At 41.2% G+C, this 20,816-nt stretch overlaps 1 protein-coding gene across 1 annotated transcript in view; it reads left to right on the forward strand.

Annotated features, from left to right (window-relative positions):
- STK32C (serine/threonine kinase 32C) overlaps window positions 1-16,261 on the forward strand; it is a 247,818-nt gene extending 231,557 nt beyond the window's left edge. Inside the window, exons 6-12 of the mRNA XM_075000440.1 lie at window positions 79-168; window positions 1,558-1,661; window positions 1,765-1,881; window positions 6,009-6,134; window positions 6,291-6,422; window positions 6,942-7,009; window positions 8,121-16,261. Of these exons, the coding sequence (XP_074856541.1) occupies window positions 79-168; window positions 1,558-1,661; window positions 1,765-1,881; window positions 6,009-6,134; window positions 6,291-6,422; window positions 6,942-7,009; window positions 8,121-8,259 (776 nt within the window). The 3' untranslated portion in view covers window positions 8,260-16,261. The remainder of the gene's footprint in view (window positions 1-78; window positions 169-1,557; window positions 1,662-1,764; window positions 1,882-6,008; window positions 6,135-6,290; window positions 6,423-6,941; window positions 7,010-8,120) is intronic.
- Window positions 16,262-20,816: the final 4,555 nt, after the last annotated feature.

The following is a 20,816-nucleotide window of genomic DNA, read 5'->3' on the forward strand; positions in this document are numbered from 1 at the left end:
TAATGTGTGTCTAGGTGATACAATGTTCCATTCCTGACTATTTTGTTAATACATCTTTAAAATGTGTTTATTTTTAAGGTCATGCACACCTAACAGATTTTAATATTGCAACAATAATCAGAGATGGTGAAAGAGCAACTGCATTAGCTGGAACAAAACCATACATGGGTAGGAAATATTATCTATTCATGGTTTCTACAATTTACTTTGAAAGCGTACTTACAGCGTACCATTTTATAATGTCTGTTTAATACAAAGTAAAGGAATTAATTTAACACATTAATTTGTGCAAGTAAGTCATTCAGAAAAGTTAATGAATACAGCAAGATGTATGAATTATTCTCCCCAGAACACCTCAGAACCTAAGATCCCTGTGAGCTGCAAAGCTGTACAGGTATCTATTTAGCCCCATGCAGGCCATCTGGTAGGCCGCACAGGGGAGGGCTGACCCATGCCTGCCCACCCACCCTCCAACTTGTCACAGCCAGGGCTGCCTGCCCCCAGCCTGACTCTGCCACAGCCTAGGCAGCCTGGCCTCGGCCCCAACCCATCTGCTGCTGTCAGGGTGGGTCTGACAGAATGACCTTTCCCCTCGCCCCATCTCTACCATAGCTGGGAAAGTGTGGACAGCCTGGACCCTAGTCCTGCAGTGACTGGGGCCTGGCTACAGAATGGACTCCCCTCCACCACAGCTTGACCCTGGGCCCCCACAACCTGCCATGGCGGGAACAGCCTGGATCCCCACCTGCTGTGACCCAGGCAGCCTAGTCCCCCCACCACAGCTGGAGTGGCCAGGTCCCAGACCTCCATGGTCCTGAGCCTAACCACCCCCGCCACACCTCTGCACCCAAACCTCTGCCCAAACCCTACTCCCACCTCAGAGCCCCCACCACCATCCAGAGCCCTTGCATCCCCATCATCTGTCCAAGCGAGGGTTGCCAAATCTCCCAGACCAGACAGACTGAACAGCATTTGTGCCAATAATGTCCAATCTGGCCAGTCTGACCAACCCTAGTACCAGTTCTGAGCCCCTCATCCTTAGCCGTACCCCAGAGCCCACAGACCAAGCCTGAGCCCTCACACTTCTGCATCCCAATCCTCTGCCTCATGCCTGGGCACAATGAATTTTTTAGGGTACAGCAATATGAAGGTGATATGTCACACATCACCTCCATAATGATGCACATAACAAAATTTATTTTGCTGAGGAATGGAAAAAATTAGAGGGATCTCTGCTCGTGACCTTATTGTGTGTGCTGTCATGCGCTTCCCAATGTCCTCATCAGTTCCTAATGTTCTTGACTTAACTTAGGACCTTTCCCTAGGAGATGCAGTTCTCACTGACTTGGATAAGAACTGAGGGCATCCAGCACCTTGCATGATTAAGTAAACTGTTTAGGACTCTCTATTTCTTATTTGTCTTGTAAAGTTCCATCTACAGCATTAAATAAAAATCATAGCATTCATAATCCAATGCTTGCTCCAGATCTGCAGCTGAATGTGAGCATATACTGTGGACAAAGTGAATGAATTGTTTTCTTTTCTGTTTTTATTTAGCTCCAGAGATTTTTCACTCTTTTCTGAATGGTGGGACAGGCTACTCCTTTGAAGTTGATTGGTGGTCTTTAGGGGTGATGGCTTATGAACTTCTTCGTGGATGGGTGAGGTCCCCTCTGTTTGATATCTTAGTGTTTTGAGATTGTTCTTAATGATCTTCAAAGGGAATAATTGTATTTTTTCATGTTTCCATTTTCTTTTCCTCAGAGACCCTATGACATCCACTCCAGTAACCCTGTAGAATCTTTAGTTCAGCTGTTTAGTACTGTAAGTGTGCAGTATTCATCAGTATGGTCAAAAGAAATGGTTGCTTTATTGAGAAAGGTAATTTTATTTCTTCAATACAATATCAATTTTGTGCTCACAAATTCCATGCTATTATATATACATACATACACAGGGCTAATTAAAAACTGACCTTCTGTTCTACTTCAAGAAATTCACAAGTTTCCAGGCATTGAAGAGGGACTATTCCTTTATGACTTTATACAATTGTTAGCACAATTTAATTGCTCCAAAATATAACTTGATCAGTCATTTGCTACTTTATCCATCCTCTCTTCTGATAGTTAGCAAGAAATGTGTTATTTCATTGGTTTAAGTGATATAATCATATACTTACGCAAGTTAAGATACTGTAGTGTTAACATAAGTGCCTGAATGGAAATGTATTGCCTCCAATACTTTGAAAGTCATAGATGACTGTTGAAATAACTACCTTCCACCAAAAAATTATTGTAGCATAAAATGCATAGGAGTTTAGAGATCCTGCTGTGATAATGCTTTCTTGCTTGCTTGCTTTCTCACATTCTGCACTCAGTGAATCTGATTTGGATTTGTCTAGTAATTAGAAATGTCTTTGCTCCAATTTTGTAGGGAAGGGGTGCTTTGGCACTTTTATTTGATTAACTATATCTGAGAGAGCCTGTTGATCTGAAGCTGATGTTAGTTTTCTTGCTTCTGTTTATTAAAGGATTCAGAAAAAATAGCTGATCAAGATAGTATAAGAGATAAGTTCTCCCCTGACAGCAAATAAGTGACTGCAGTATGTTAAAGTTGGGCGGACAATTTACATAATTAGATTTTATTTTAGTAAAAATCAGAGTTGTTAGTGATTTTTGCAATAAAAATTACTTGGCAAGATCAAATACGCCATCTACTGGAGTAACTGAGAGAACACAGCAACGAAGGGTCCTGTGGCACCTTATAGACTAACAGAAAAGTTTTGAGCATGAGCTTTCATGAGCACAGACTCACTTCATCAGATGCTCGTCTTGGAAATCTGCAGGGCCAGGTATAAATAAGCCAGAGCAAGGGTGGGGATAACAAGATTAGCTCAGTCAGCAAGGGTGAGGCTTACGCCCAGCAGTTGATCTGAGCTGTGTCTACACGTGCACGCTACTTCGAAGTAGCAGCACTAACTTCGAAATAGCGCCCGTCACGGCTACACGTGTTGGGCGCTATTTCAATGTTAACATCGATGTTAGGCGGCGAGACGTCGAAGCTGCTAACCCCATGAGGGGATGGGAATAGCGCCCTACTTCGAAGTTGAACGTCGAAGTAGGGCACATGTAGACGATCCGCGTCCCGCAACATCGAAATAGTGGGGTCCGCCATGGCGGCCATCAGCTGAGGGGTTGAGAGACGCTCTCTCTCCAGCCCCTGCGGGGCTCTATGGTCACCGTGTGCAGCAGCCCTTAGCCCAGGGCTTCTGGCTGCTGCTGCGGCAGCTGGGGATCCATGCTGCATGCACAGGGTCTGCAACCAGTTGTCGGCTCTGTGGATCTTGTGTTGTTTAGTGCAACTGTGTCTGGGAGGGGCCCTTTAAGGGAGCGGCTTGCTGTCGAGTCCGCCCTGTGACCCTGTCTGCAGCTGTTCCTGGCACCCTTATTTCGATGTGTGCTACTTTGTCGTGTAGACGTTCCCTCGCAGCGCCTATTTCGATGTGGTGCTACGCAATGTCGAAGTTGAACGTCGACGTTGCCAGCCCTGGAGGATGTGTAGACGTTATTCATCGAAATAGCCTATTTTGATGTCGCTACATCGAAATAAGCTACTTCGATGTAGGCTTCACGTGTAGACGTAGCTCTGGAGAGGCTTTTGCTTTTAAACATTGTGTATATGGAAATTAATAATAAATATCCATAATCCAAAAGCTAGTGGTCACCACTCCTCAACCACAAAGTCTACCATGACTGCAAGAATTACATCAGTATGTTTGTTGGCGTTTTTGTTTGCTTGCTTGTTCGTTTGTTTGCAGTCTAAATCTTTGATGCTATAATTTTTCCAGCTGAGGAGAATTGCATGAAGTAGTCTTTGGAGCTCAGATTTCCTTAATCTGCTTGCTGAGGAATGTTGGGCATTTCTTCCCCAGCATGAGCATGTCCCCTGTACAGCATTTCCTGATCTTACCAAGCTGAACAGCAAGTGATCAGGACAAGTAATCAAATGTTGCCTCCTCCTCGCCCCAAATCAAGGAATTTCTCCATCAGTTAGTTACTCCTGATAGTTTCAGTGATGAGCCATTGGTTGCTCTACAGTTCCTAAAAACATAATTACATTGATGTATGATATGTTATTAGCCCTGCAAGTCTTATAAATAAGATGATATATGAGAGTGAAGTATGGGAATGGGAGGAGATTCCCAGCTTTCCACTGGCTATAAGTTTTACACAGGTCTGTAATACATATGGTCTATACATGATACTGTAGGGAGGCATAAAGGCTTTATTGCTTTTGTTTATCTTAATGGGATCTCGTGCTCTACATCTATCGAAACCCAGGCTAGTAAAACCATTACATCACCCAGTGCCCTCATATTTTAAGTGACTACCTGAGGCAAAATTAAGAGTCAGTTGCCTGACAGAGAGAGATTTTCTATGCTGAGCAATATTTTATTGGAACTCTAAGAATATGCTCTCAAGTAGGATGGGAGATCTAATGGTGGTGATTCCTAGTGTAGGTTTCACTGCATAGGGGCATATGGTGTGTCCACCAGGATTAGTCTCGGACGGCACCCACCTCTATATTTACCTGCTCCTCCACAGGAGTTGGAAGATCACAGCCCTCATTGGCTGCAGATCTCCATTCACGACAAATGGGAGCAGCAAGAAGTAGTGTCCTGCTTGCCATTGCTTCCTACCATTGGCTGCAAACAGTGATCCATGGCCAATGAGAGCTGTGATTGCTCAATACCTGCGGAAGCACAGGTAAATATAGTGGAAGCAGTTTGCCAGAGACTAACCTCGACGGGCTGCCACTTTTTTATTGCCCACTCCTGCAATAGATTGTTTTCATTGTAGACAAAGAAGATATATCTCACAAGGTGCATAAGCGGTGCAGCTGAGAACTTGGTGAAGTCTCTGTCAGGCTACAACACACCACAGCTGTAAATGGATCAACCACACAAGGAATCAAATATGATTCAAAAATATTTTATCAGTCCCAATGACTGAAAAAATAATAATCAAATTAATGTTACCGCAGTGAAACTTTCACACCCTGGGAGTTCTGCTTTGTTGTGGTGATATTAGGACCGAAGCTTGAAGTGTTAGTTCTTGGCTTTCTGTAAGCGATGAGACACCATTCTCTCCTGAACAGTTGTAGTTCACTAAAACATCTGAAAGCCTGGATGCATGTCAAACTCTAGATGTATTCACCAAACTAGAGTGGAGTGAAGCACATTACATTTTCCTGTTTAATTACCCTGGCATAAGAAAAGACTGAAGACCAATTTTATCTTCCCCAAAAGTGCCATAATCCTATATAACGGCACAGTCTGGAGTACATTCTGAAACTGGGGTTATAAAGTGCTAAATTCTTCGTAAAATCAGAACCTAAGTGTCTTAAACTTGAGCACCTAAAATTAGTGGATACTTTTGACCTAGATTTTACTGTATCTCAGTTCCCCATCTGTAAACTACAAATAATACCAACCCATCGTATCTCAGGGGCAATGTGAGAAAGAATCCACTAATATTTTTAAAGCACACAGATACAGCAGTGATGGGAGTCAATGTAGAAATTAATGTGTCTTCAGAGCAGGGTGTGAATAGTGCACAGTAAATAAAGCTTTGCACCATCATTGAACAATGAGGAGAAAATGCTGCTCATTAAGTAACCAACATCCGCTTAGTACACTGGAAGAGGTAGGCGTCCTGTGGTGAAAAATACTGTATGTTCATGTATCAAAGTATATACAAAAGGACACTGAATTAAGGATGCACAAGTAACATTAATTGTGGTATTTCCTAATGCTAGAGTGCTTGAGTAAGCAACCTTAATCATTTTTCTTTTAACATAGTTTCGTGCATAATAAGTTTTTTGTCATTCCCCTAAAGGGCTTTTTCTCTCTTACTTAATTAGAAGAGCATGTTGAAAGGCAGAATAATTCTGTTTGCCTGTTCTTTCTCAGGCCAGACCATGCTTTATTGCAGTGCTTTTCATTTCAGCTATTGACGGTGAAGCCCGAGCATCGATTTTCCAGCCTCGCTGACGTTCAAACTTCAGCCTACTTATCAAATGTCATCTGGGATGATGTCTGTGAGAAGAAGGTGGAGCCAGGTTTTGTTCCTAATGTAAGCAAAAGTGATGACATAGTCAGTTTCCCTATATTGAACAATGATTGTTGCTTACTTAATAAGGATTTCTATAACTGAACTCCTCGATGTGTTAGCTGAAACATATGCTTCTCATAAATCACATAAGTCGCTACCTTTGTACCATTCTAACAGAAAGGACGTCTGCATTGCGATCCCACCTTTGAGTTAGAAGAGATGATCCTGGAATCAAGACCCTTGCATAAAAAGAAGAAAAGACTTGCAAAAAACAAGTCCAGGGACAACAGCAAGGACAGCTCACAGTCAGTAAGTCAATCCTTGAACAGCTCAAACGAATAATACATGGGACAAAAAATGGAGGTGTTGAAATCTGATTGTTTTTAAAAAGCACTTATTTTGCATGGTAGCTTTTCATTCATATATATTGTATTAAAAATGTTCAGCCAAGTGGACAGTCCGACTGATTCTATGTGAGAACTGAATTCTTCCATCTGCATGACAGACCTCTTCCACATTATTCTGTTTTCCCTAATGCCACATGATCCATGCACGTTGATCAAGAAACTATAAATGACAGGAGATCCACTATGTTTGAAATATGTGTGTGTTATGTTTTTTGTGCAGCAGTGAAATTATTGCGTTGGAAGTGAAATCTGAACCCAGTAACTTAAAAATGTGAAAGAAAATGAATGTCTTTGTCATCAGTCTGGGCTGAAATTCGTGCTAGCTGATTAGATTATATTCATGTATATATAGACACAGCGGTGGGGCTGGTGCTTCCTGTAGTGACGGCTCATGCATATACTCTTGGTTTTTTCAAAACAGGAAAATGACTATCTCCAGGAATGCCTCGAAGCAATCCAGCAAGACTTTGTCATTTTTAACAGAGAGAAGTGAGTGAGGGGGTATGTTTTCAAAAAGAAAAGGGGTTTCTCTTTACTTCACTGAACTGGGATTTGCAAGAACAGATTGATTGATTGTTGGGCATCATAACTGTGAGACTCAAGCCAGTTCTGCATTAGTGACTGGAATGGAGCAGACTCAGGCCTTACATTTTTTTGAAAACTTAGCTAATATAGGGAACTGAAAAACTATTCCAAAAGCCTTTCTGATTATTAGACTCAACAGTTAAATCAAATATACTAAATATTCCTGTGAATTATAAAATACTTATGATTCTGAATCTTGAATATACCCATTATACCAGCCTGTATTTTTGATGATAAGGCAAATGAAAGAAATATGGTAAAATGTCCTCCTCACTCCACAGTGGGTGAATGAAAGAAATCAAATTATCTGTTTTCCCATTGGTTGAAGATATTTATGACATTTTGCCATTGAATTAAAATAATATGATAGAAGGCAGTTCACCCCAGTCTTGAAATGAAAAAGAAACACCCCCCTGAACAAACTGTACCCTTTAGTAAGCTCTTTACAGTAGGTTACTAGATATCTTCTTATGGCTTGTATAGCACTGAGCATGTTATTGTATGTAAAATATAATTATGAATCCATCTGGAGCTATTTGGTGTCTGGTACTCTATAGAAAAAAATATTTTGAAACACTGGGGCTTATACAAAATTTTGTGGAAATGGTAGGCCATAGATTGGATGGATCTCAACTATGGAAGAAACTCAGATGTTTGCTTCACGTACTATGCTTGCTCATACATTTGTTTTGTGTATTACAATTGGTATTTAGACTATAGAAAAGAGAGAATTCACTGCTCTGGCTGTCTTTGCTTGTTGGACTTTTCCAAAACTGGAATTTTGGGAAGAATGTAGCCAGGGCTGTTTAGCTTTATGACACTTAAAGGGTGTTTGTGACTCCCTGATCCCTGACCTTGAGCCCTAAGCTTAGGAACTCTGGTGATATGTTGGTACGTGCGGATAGTGGAGGCACCATAGAACTCATTTTCCAGTTCAGTTTTTTTACTCATTGTTTCTATACACATTTTAAGTGTGGAGAAAGCATGTAACATGTTACTTGCATTTTCCACACAGGTTGAAGAGGAGTCAAGATCAAATGAATGAATCTATTTCTCCTCCTGAAACTACTGATGAAGCCGAGACAGAAGCTGAGTCTGAGAATTCCAATATAAATATGTGTAGCTCAGTATGTTCTTCTACAGGCAGCAGCTAGGACTACAGTTTCAAGGCAAGGGGCCAGACGCCGAACTGTCTCCAGAATAAATCATTCTCAGGATGCACTGGTGAAACTATACTGTACACTGCATACTATGACTGAAAAAAGTTACAAAATCAATATTGTAAAGCTGTAGCAGAGGTACATAGTTCTTAAAGAACTGAATTCTTGGATTTAAAAGATTGCCAGTTCTGAACACTGGATTACCTAACTATGAGGAAAAATACTTGCTATGCAACACCTTGGAGAAAATAGTTCAGTTTCTTTCTTTGATCTTTTTTAATGGCAGACTGGTGACTCAGGCACATAGGAACACGGTAAGTTAACAGGTCAGACCCTTGCATCTGAGCAAGGAGCAAACACCACAAGTGAGTGCTTGGAAAAGATTATGACAACTCATCTTTGCACTCCCCCAGCTCTACGACTGCTGTTGATAGGATTGGCTGTTTGTGTAAGTTAAAGAAGCCCTCAGTCTGCTCTAATTCATGACAGGTGCTAATAGTTTCAAGAGATTAAATAGCTGAAGAGCAGATGGTTTAAGAGCACCTCAGTCACATCCTGTTTCCTCTGGCTGTGCTTTCTATGCGTAGAAGCCTCTCTATCAACTCAGTGCAACTGGCAGCTTCTCCTTGCACTGAGCTAATCCTTGAGGGGCTGGGTATACTGGCTTTACAAAGAGAATCTGTTAGCGGAGTGGTGCAAAGTGGTTGCTTTGCACCAGAGGATCTGGTCTAAAATATTTTATCACTTTGTATAAGTTCTATTGGATTTTGGTTTTACTGAAAACATAGAAAGTGGGTAGCCAGAAAATGCTGCTCCATAATGGGAGAAAGGTAGTGTCAGTTTTACCCTTCTGTTTACTTTTTTCAAAGTGTAAAATAAAGTACTGTACATAATGTATTAGGACCTGTCTTAACTTTTAATTAAGACAGGAAATCTCTTGACTTTGCTCCAGCTGTGAATACTGCCTACTTGCTTCAGAAGCCTTTTCTATGTTAGGCTTACTCTACTGTACAGTGGCTTTAAATTATTATTACTGAAATCAAGCCATCAGTTCAATTATTGTGCCGTGCATATATATCTCATTATAATTACATCCACACAAAAGCGATCAGAATTGGTTTGTTACCAGATCTTAAAAACATTGCCATGATTGCATCCTTACTGTATATTCCTTAAGCATAATGGATAGAGAATGTTTTTAACAGAAGTGGACTCTTGCAAAGTAGTTTCTTCTGTGTTGATGTATAGTTTTCAGTGTCCATTAATGAAACAAAAGGGATAACCAGTGTAAAACCATTTTATATGTAAAACAAAGCATGCTTACCTTTCCACAGTTTTATGTGGAAACTAGTAAGTGGTAAAATTTGTGCAGAACCAAATTTTAATAAAAATTTTCAAGTGTGCAGGCACAACTTGGGAGGGGGAGGGGGGAGAAAGACGCCAAAGCTTTTATACCAGTTGCACAGTTATATTTAGGACACAGCCAGGTAAATGGTATGTCCTGTTACTAAATAAACTGTAGAAGACCATGGTTCCTGCTAGAGTGTGAACATTCACATCCTATGATCCATAGTATAATCAGAGCTGTGAGAGGTTGAATAGGATCTAGCATGGGGAGTCAATGCTATACGGAGGAATTAATACCATCCAGCTATGTTCATGTTCCTAGAGATTATTCTTTCCCTGCTCTAATCAGAGGTTGAAAGTAAGGGCTGGTTTATTTTAGTAAAACAAATCTAAAATAAAGACTCTCCTTCCTTTTGCCCTTTTCTTACCGGCTACAAAAGAGAGGATTTTTTTTCCTTTTCCTTCTTCCCTGCAGTAGCATTCCAGTTCATTGCCAATCAGCAAAAGAATTCTCACAGACATCCTCCTTTGCTGTTCCCCCAAAAGGCACATTAAAGCATGTTTGAATAGAAAGTATGATCTGGGACCTATACTTCGTAAGAGATCAGTAAACATATTTTCTGGGAACACATTGCCCCTCTACTAATATTTTTTGCTCTCAGATTCCACCCTCTTCCTTATATTTTTTGTAAAGGTAATGATCTAAAGCCTCACGTTTTTGTCTTGATTCAAGATACATCTTGCTTTGTTCTGGCTCTCTTCCCCTTTTGGTTGAAGACTCCCAACCAGCTCATTCCCGTACGGCAGAGAAATTACCTTTTTAAAAGAATAAAAATTAATAAGTTCCCTGGGTACCTTCTAAAATAACAGCTATTTACTCTCATTTCCCATCCCATTCCATATGTGAGCATTCAGTATTTTCATCAGGAATTTTGTCTTTCTTGTTTTATGACAAAATGAATCTGATTTAAAATAAATAAATAAATAATTTTTAAAAAGCTTTCTTTGTGAGATAAGTAGGTGCAAATACACCTTAACTTGTCAAGGCTCAAATATGGGTTGCCATGTGTGGTAAACAGGCAAATATGCAAAATGTTGCAAGCCTCAGACGGTTTGTATAAATGGCTCTATCATGTAAGTTTCATTAGTCTTTATTTCTCATGTAAATAAACATTCATCAGTAAAATGAGGGCTAACCAAAATTTTGGTAAAAATAGGTAGCAATGGGAATGAAATGAGTAACGTTTGACAGGCATATATGAGCTCCTAACAAGTTAATGTCAGAAACTCCCTCAGTTTAAAGGGGCGCTCTGTAGTTTATTAGAATATACTGTAATAGCAAAAGCAATAGAACCCATTCACTGCTGTATTTAGCACATGGAGAAGTTACAATGTGTAGGAATTAACTCATTATTTCCAGTTCAGGCTTTGTTTATTGCTCAGTACATCCACTTCTTGTCACACACCTTTTCCATATGAACGAACCAAGCAGAAATGGCCTCAGTAGCACAAGCTCTAAACAGCAAAGCTCCAATGAGGACAATGCTGCTTCTTCAATAGGGTCCAAATTCTGGTTGCCCAGAAGGCACTGCTGAAGTTCAATATATTATTTCCTGAGGAAACAACATCTGGAAAATGCTTGTGTACACGCTCTTTCTGCCTCACTTGAATGCATTTCTAAATATTGGTTTCTGACAAGCAAATGACATGGCAAAGAGACATTGAGAATTATTGTCCCACGTATTTGAATCACTCAGATACAATACAGTTTTAGTACTCCTTTTTTATCTTAAATAATTCATTCAAACATACCTCACTAATACCCATCTGGGAAATAATTTTACTGATGTCTGCTCACACATATGCCCTAGAGAAGAGATTGCATGTATATAGTAACTGTAAAAAGAAGATAATTTGTAACATGAGGACAAGTATTTGCTTTGAGTAAATAAAAATGTGAGGTTTAATATGATGGGCCAAATTCCACCCTGGTGTAACTCCACTGAATGATTTATAGCATTTATGTTTCTTATGTTATCAATATAAACTTCATATTTCACTTTAGAAAAACATGTGAAAGGATTCTGGACTGCGCACTCCAACATATTTTTCTAGTTCTACTTCTCTTTGCTGTCTAGGGGCTATGTGTTGTTTGAAGTGTGGTAGACTCTACAATAATGCTATTGTGATCATTTTAATGTTTCCTCTTTTTGTGACTGGGCTGCATTGTCCTGATTTCTGTGTTCCTTTTAGGAGTCTTTGCCCTTTAAAGTCCATGGTACTCCTCCTGTTGACTTAAATGGCCATTTTATTGAGCCCTCTTTCATAGAAGAATCATAGAATCATAGCAGAATCATAGAAGAGTAGGACTGGAAGGGACCTCAAGAGGCCATCGAGTCCAGCCCCCTGCCCTCATGGCAGGACCAAGCACTTTCTAGACCATCCCTGAAAGCCATCTATCTAACCTCTTCTTAAATATCTCCGGTGATGGAGATTCTATCACCTTCCTTGGCAATTCGTTCCAGTGTTTGATCACCCTGACAGTTAGGAACTTTTTCCTAATGTCCAACCTGAACCTCCCCTGCTGCAATTTAAGTCCATTTCCTCTTGTTCTATCCTCAGAGGCAAGGAAGAACGAGTTCCCTCCCTCTGCCTTATGATACCCTTTTAGATACCTGAAAACTGCTATCATGTCCCCCCTCAATCTTGTCTTTTCCAAACTAAACAAGCCCAATTCTTTCAGCCTTTCTTCATAGGTCACGTTCTCTAGACCTGTGATCATTCTCGTTGCTCTCCTCTGGACCATCTCCAATTTCTCCACATCCTTCCTGAACTGGGGTGCCCAGAACTGGACACAATACTCCAGCTGAGGCCTAACCAGCGCAGAGTAGAGTGGGAGAATGACTTCTTGTGTCTTGTTCACAACACACCTGTTAATGCATCCTAGAATCATGTTTGCTTTTTTTGCAACAGCATCACACTGTTGACTCATATTTAGCTTGTGGTCCATCCTTTGTCTATTTCAAATAATGCTCTGTGCAAAACTTCATTTGATATGTATAATACTCTTGAGGGCAATAAGATTTTTATTTTTATTTTGCTCACCTCTTTCACCAAGACCATGGCCCCTCTGTGTAATATTTTACATAGATAGTCAACCCTCTTTAGGAATTGAAAGTTAAATGAATAGTCTTTGTGCTATACCATGATTTAACGTATTTTCTAGTCTGTACTTATGTCCCTTAATTGTGACTAACCTCTCTGTGAACAGGACTCAGTGGGATAAGATCACAGAGTTCTGAGCTTTCTAACTCTTCTACCCTTGCAGCCAAAAATATTAAACAGATATGTACCTCGAGGGCTAAGATCAGTGCTAATCCTTGACTGACGAGAGGAATAATCCCTTTTTAGGATGTTTAAATTGTTTGCATTCATACATAAGTAGATCCACACTTGAATGCAATTCAAGGAGTGCTTTTCATATTCTGTAGGTCTTGTCCTGGTTAAAGATTTAGTATTTTAACATTTAAACAATTCTGAAGATTAGTAGAAGCAATTCCTTGATCCTCTGGTGGTCTGGAAAATGGAGATCACATATTTTATCCTGGCTTCTAAGTGTATATGCAAGGCCCTTTAATGTAAGGAAATTTAAGAATGCTTGTGATTCTGTGTGGTTATGACTCAATTACAATGTTTTGCACCTCTTAAAATACAGTGGGTGTGTCTACACTAGGAACTAACTTTGAAGTTAACTTCAAAGTTCGGCAATACTTCGAAGTAGCCAGCAGAGAGTCTACGCACATTTTCCCTTACTTTGAAGGGAGCTGAACTTTGAAGTCCTTACCCCATTCCCAAGAATGGAGCTGTGCCCTACTTCCAAGTGTAACTTGGAAGTAGGGTGTGTGTAGATGCTGAGCTTCAAGGTTGCTTACTCTGAAGTTGTACTTTGAAGTGTGCAACTTCAAAGTTATTTTTGTAGTGTAGACACAGTCAGTGAGAATTTTGGGAGTACAATAATACAATGATAGAATCTTAGAATCACAGAGCTGGAAGGGACCTCAAGAGGTCATCGAGTCCAGCCCCCTGCCCCAAGCAGGATCAACCCCAACTAAGTCATCCCAACCATGCCTCTGTCAAGCCAGGACTTAAAAACCTCCAGGGATGGAGATTACATCACCTCCCGAGGCAACACATTCCAGTGTTTCACCACACTTCTGGAGATGTAGTTTTTCCTAATATCCAATCTATTCCTCTCCTTCTGTAACTTCAGACCATTACCCCTTGTTCTGCTGCCTGTCACAATTGAGAACAGTTTCTCTCCATCCTTTTTAGAGTGCCCCTTCAGGAAGTTGAAGGTTGCTATTAAATCACCCCTCAGTATTCTCTTCTGCAAACTAAATAAGCTCAAATCCTTCACCCTCTCCTCATTCGCCATGTGCTCCAGCCCCTTAATCATTTTTGTTGCCCTCCACTTAACCTGCTCCAGCGCATCCACATCCTTTCTATACTGGGGGGCCCAAAACTGGACGCAATACTCCAGATGTGGCCTCATCAGTGCTGAATAAAAAGGCACAACAGCCTCTCTAGATCTGCTCAAAATGCTCCTTCTAATTCACCCCAGTATGCCATTGGCCTTCTTGGTTACAAAGTCACAGTGTTTACTCATATCTAGCCTTTCATCCACTATAATCCCTAGGTCCTTTTCTGCTGTACTGTTGCTTAACCAGTCAGTCCCCAGCCTATAACAATCCTGGGGATTTTTCTGTCCCAGGTGAAGGACTCTGCACTTCTCCTTGTTAAACCACATCAGATTTCTTTCAGCCCAGTCCTCCAATTTGTCCAGGTCACTGTGGATCCTATCTCTACCCTCCAATGTATCTGCCTCTCCCCCAGCTTGGTGTCATCTGCAAACTTGCTGAGGGTGCAGTCCAGTCCATCATCCAGGTCATTAATAAAGATGTTGAACAACACTGGCCCAGAACCAAGCCTTGGGGCATTCCACTTGAAACTGACCGCCATCCAGATATTGAGCTATTGAGCACTATCCTTTGGGCCCAACCATCAAGCCAGCTTTCTATCCATCTTATAGTCCATATATCCAATCCATACTTCCTCAACTTATGGGCAAGAATGTTGTGGAAGACTGTATCAAAAGCTTTACTGAAGTCAAGGTATATCACATCCACTGACTTCCCCATGTCCATGGAGCCAGTTACCTCAGCATAGAAGCTAATCAGCTTGGGCAGGCAGGACTTGCCCTTGGTGAATCCATGCTGACTACTTCTGATCACTTTCCCCTGTTCTAAGTGCTCCAAAATGGATTCCTTGAGGATCCCTTCCATTATTTTCCCAGGTACTGAGGTACATCTGACTGGTCTAGAGTCCCCTGGTTTGTCCCTCTTTCCTTTTTCAAATATGGGCACTATGTTTGCCTTTTTACAGTCATCCGGACTCTCTCCCCATCTCCAAGAGTCTTCAAAGATAAGGGCCAAAGGTTCGACAATGATGTTTGCCAATTCCCTCAGTACCCTTGAGTTCATTAAATCCAGACCCAAGGATTTGTGTACATCTTGTTTTTCTAAGCAGTTTGTAAGTCATTCCTTCCCCAAGGAAGGCATGGGAATAGTAAATCCTACTGCCAGAAATGCTCTTGACACTGTTGACATGGGAACTTTATTTGAAATATAATAGAAAGCACATACTACTTATGTCTGACTGTACCAGACTAAAGACGTGCATTGCTCATTTCAGCGTATGTAGGTAATGAATGAAATTAAGTTCTTGTTTATGACTGTTTTATCTGTGAATTAACTCATTCCTGTTAACAATGTATTTTTGTTTGAATTTCTCCGCACCATTACTCTTTTTATACTCCTTATTCTAGAACCTGATGCTAAACTTGGTACACAAACTAAACCACTAGTGTAATCCATGGAATACAGCTATCATTTGCAATTATTGCCAGAGCTGATCACTCACTTTGGTTATTCCTATCCCTTTTACTAGAACATAATACAAAAATGAATCAGCATAACATATTCAAGTGATCTGCGTATTAATTATTAGTTATCATGCATCTATACAAACTCTTTGTGGTTTTCCATAAGCCAGTGTAGTAGACATTTATTACTTTTACTACTATTATCTTCAATTCATTGCTGTAAAATAAGTCATGTCTTCTTTTCTCAGTTTGTTGCATTGGAAGTTTCTGAAAATACTTTAAAAACCCTCCAATGAACTCCAACTGACTTTCATGGGCATTTTGCATGACGTGTAGCCATTCAGGGACTGTTCCATAAGGGTTAATTTTTTGCTGTTTATTGGTCTATTCTTTGCCCAAAAGAACAAAAGGAGTAAAAACAATTTTTTTAAAAAGTGGAAATGTCTACAACATAAATTTGATTTAGAGCAGTGCTGAAATACTGATGCCTTGCAGGCGCCTTCTTTTTAAAAAATATATTTCAGTGCAACTCTGATATGTATGTATGTATGTCTTCGTATTTTATGATAATACAATTCTGTAAATTTTATTGCATGAAAATAACGTCATATTATACAAGAAAATTTAAGTTCTGGCAATATATGTGTGTTTTTGCAGATGCTGCAGAGAAGCCATTGCATTTGTGGAGTAATAAATGTGTATTTTTAAGATGTGTGGACATTTTCAATCATTTCTTAGTTTATTATTCAGTCAAACTAAATTGTCTTGTAAGGAGATAGTCATATTTCTTATTTATATATTCATGGGCTAGATATTTTTACAGTTCGGTTTAACAGCTAGACCATATAACAAATCTTTTTTATATCTGACATTATGACCATGGATACTCTAAAGATATTCTCAGTAGTAATTTTAGACCCATTTAATAGGCCAAGTTATAATTTGAATCCAAGATTTTAAAAATGCAGTTATATTCTCCATTCCCATGTTTCAGACACGCATCCAGCAATCAAGGATGTTGATCTTTGGGCTAGGGCATACCTCATTTAGCCAGGTTAACACAATTGTGTTTACAGTACCTCAAAAATATTGAGAGAATGGTCCCAGCGTGCACTTATCTTACATGAGCACATATAGCATCCAGCAATACATGCAGAATGTATTGTATTCCTCCAAGACAGTGTGTACTGGTAAAGTAAAGATTCTCCAGGTCTGGGAAAATAGGTAAAAAATTGCTCCAGAAAAGGTGCAGTATTAGGCTGTCTACACTAATCCCTCCCCCTTCAAAAGGGGGATGCTAATGAGACACTTTGGAATATGCTAATGAACCATTGCGATGAATATGCAGTGCCGCTTTAGCATAATGGCAGCTGTGGCACTTCGAAAGTGCCGCTTTCTATCACACGTGGCTCGTTTACACGGGGTCCTTTCTGAAAGGACCCAGCACGTTTCAAAATTCCCTTATTCCCATTTGGTTATAGGAATAAGGGCATTTTGATGGGTGTGGAGTCCTTTCACAGAATCATAGGGCTGGAAGGGACCTCAGGAGGTCATCTCATCCAGCCCCCTGCTTCAAGCAGGATCAACCCCCCCGCCCACTAGGTCATCCCAGCCAGGACCTTGTCCAGCCAGGACTTAAAAACTTCGAGGGATGGAGAATCCACCACCTACCTAGGCAACGCATTCCAATGCTTCACCACCCTCTTGGTGAAGTAGTTTTTCCTAATATCTAACCTACACCTCTCCCTCTTCAGCCTCAGACCATTACTCCTTGTTCTGCCATCTGACACCACTGAGAACAGTTTCTCACCCTCCTCTTTAGAGCTCCCATTCAGGAAGTTGAAGGCTGCTGTTAAATCACCCCTAAGTCTTCTCTTCTGTAGACTAATTCCTCAGTCTATCCTCATAGGTCTTGTGCTCCAGACCCTTAATCATTTTGTTGCCCTCCGCTGAACCTGCTCCAGCAAATCCATGTCCTTTTTATACTGGGGGGGGTCCAAAACTTCTCTAGATCTGCTCAAAATGCTCCTCCTAATGCACCCTCGTATGCCGTTAGCCTTCTTGGCTACAAGGGCACACTGTTTACGCATATCCAGCCTTTCATCCACCATAACCCCTAGGTCCCTTTCCATCGTACTGCTGCTGAGCCAGTTGGTCCCTAGCCTGTAACAATGCTTGGGATTCTTCCGCCCCCAGGTGCAGGACTCTACACTTCTCCTTGTTGAACCACATGAGATTTCTTTTGGCCCAGTCCTCCAATTGATCCAGGTCACTCTGGATTCTTTCTCTACCCACCCCAACGTATCTACCTCTCTGCCCAGTTTTGTGTCATCTGCAAACTTGCTGAGGGTGCAATCCAGTCCACCATCCAGGTCATTAATAAAGATGTTGAATAACACCGGCCCCAGCACTGAGCCTTGCGGCACTCCGCTTGAAACAGACCGCCATCCAGATATTGAGCCACTGACCACTACCCGTTGGGCCCGACCATCAAGCCAGCTTTCTATCCATCTTATAGTCCAAGGATCCAATCCGTATCTCCTTAACTTATGGACAAGAATGTTGTGGGAGACTGTATCAAGAGCCTTGCTGAAGTCAAGGTATATCACATCCACTGACTCCCCCATGTCCACAGAGCTTGTTACCTCATCATAGAAGCTAATCAGATTGGTCAGGCAGGACTTGCCCCTGGTAAATCCATGTTGGCTACTTTTGATCACTTTCACCTCTTTCAAGTGCTCCAAAATGGATTCCTTGAGGATTCCCTCCATTATTTTCCCAGGGATTGAGGTAAGGCTGACCGATCTATAGTTCCTTGGATTGTCCTTCTTTCCTTTTTTAAAGATGGGTGCTACATTTGCCTTCTTCCAGTCATCTGGTATCTCCCCTAACTTGAAAAGGACCCCATGCCGACAAGCTGCGCGTGATCAAAAGTGGCACTTTCAAAGTGCCGCAGCCACCGTTATGCTAATGAGGTGCTGCATATTCATTGCAGTGCCTCATTAGCATATCCCAAAGTGTCTCATTAGCATCCCCCTTTCGAAGGGGGGGGGAGCTAGTGTAAACACAGCCATTGGCGTCTAATACATCCAGTGCATATAATAGGCGTAATGTCTGTCCACCATCTCTACCTCTTCCCACATATCTAGTCATCATCTCTAGTCCAGAGGCCTGGATTTTCCTCTTAATCTGATTTTCCTGGTTTTCACCAAAATCAATGGCTATGACTACACTACAGCGATCTGTCAAAAGTTCTTCTGGAAGATCTCTTCTGGAAAAGCTTCTTTTGAAAGAGAACATCCACACACAAAAAAGCAGGTCAAAATAATGCATCCATTCTTTCAATAGAGGGCATTCACACAGCCCTTGCTCTTTTGAAAGGATGGGCCAGGGATTGAAAAATCCAGCGCCATGAGGACTGCTGTTTTGAAAAAAAAAAAAAAAAAAGGGCCCCTGAGATATCTACACATTTATTTCTAAAAGAATCTTTCAGAAAAATGCGCTCTTCGTCATCTGAGAGAGGAAGAGGGCCTCCACAAAAAGTGGTGTGTTTTTCCATTTTAATATGGAATGGACGCATTTTGTGTGTATACGCTCCATGCGAAAAAACACACTTGTGTAGACGTAGCCAATAGGATTTTGTCTACTGATGCCTAGAACAGACCCAGAAACTTCAAAATTATCAGATCCAATGTTCCAAAACTATCAAATTACAAATAGACAAAGCAATGCCATAAAGTTAAGTGTAGGGCCTTACTTCACTTGTCCAGTTATTTTTTTGTATTCTGGTAGCAGCTGTCAGCCCCAGTCCTGCACCAGGACACCAATGTGATTAGTAGGGACTTACAAACACAAAATAAAGAGAAGGTATCTGCCTCCTGAAACTTACAATCTAAAACAAAAGAACAACCCATGGAAGTAGCATGACAGATGAAGGATCATTTTAAAAAAAAACAAGCAATGCAGCTACCAGGCGTCATCTCAGCACATTAGCTGCCCAGTGTCAAATTTTTTGTAGATGCTATAGAAAAGAATGTTTACAAACAGGGATTGAAGAAAGACGATGACATAACTTTGTGGACGTTACAGGCGAACTTTTCCTGCGAAAGACAACAGCATGGAGATGCTTTGTTGCAGGTGTAACAAGTACGTAATGAATATTGGCATCATTAACAGTGTGGAACCAGGAGTACATTTCTTATTTTCTATTTCAGATGTCAAGGGAATGTAAAAGTTTTATACTGCCAGCCAGCACAATTGTATCTAACTCCCTTCCATGTAATCTTAGTAGTAAAATACCTAATAGAATTCATAGGCTACGTCTACACGTGCAGCCAACATCGAAATAGCTTATTTCGATGTTGCGACATCGAAATAGGCTATTTCGATGAATAACGTCTACACGTCCTCCAGGGCCAGCAACGTCGATGTTCAACTTCGACGTTGCTCAGCCCAACATCGAAATAGGCGCAGCGAGGGAACGTCTACACGTCAAAGTAGCACACATCGAAATAGGGATGCCAGGCACAGCTGCAGACAGGGTCACAGGGCGGACTCAACAGCCAGCCGCTCCCTTAAAGGGCTCCTCCCAGACACAGTTGCACTAAACAACACAAGATACACAGAGCCGACAACTGGTTGCAGACCCTGTGCCTGCAGCATAGATCCCCAGCTGCCGCAGAAGCAGCCAGAAGCCCTGGGCTAAGGGCTGCTGCCCACGGTGACCATAGAGCCCCGCAGGGGCTGGAGAGAGAGCATCTCTCAACCCCCCAGCTGATGGCCGCCATGGAGGACCCAGCAATTTCGACGTTGCGGGACGCGGAGCGTCTACACAGTCCCTACTTCGACGTTGAACATCGAAGTAGGGCGCTATTCCTATCTCCTCATGAGGTTAGCGACTTCGACGTCTCGCCGCCTAACGTTGAAGTTAACTTCGAAATAGCGCCCGACGCGTGTAGACGCGACGGGCGCTATTTCGAAGTTGGTGCCGCTACTTCGAAGTAGCGTGCACGTGTAGACGCAGCTATAGACTCTTTGGCATTTCTCTCTTTATGAGATCCAGAATTCTGCTTGAAGAAATTTTGTTTGTTTTTAACTTATGCTCATTCATTACATAATGGTTTACTTTATTTCAATGTATAAACTATTTACAAAAGTCCCCCTCTGACTCTATGTCTTTGACAAGGTGCACAGGTGCAAATAAACACATAGTAATATCTTCACATTAAAAATCCCACTTTGTAGATAGTAATAGTGCTGGGGT

This window comes from Carettochelys insculpta, chromosome 7 (genome assembly GCF_033958435.1).
Source record: "Carettochelys insculpta isolate YL-2023 chromosome 7, ASM3395843v1, whole genome shotgun sequence".
Classification (NCBI taxonomy): domain Eukaryota; kingdom Metazoa; phylum Chordata; order Testudines; family Carettochelyidae; genus Carettochelys; species Carettochelys insculpta.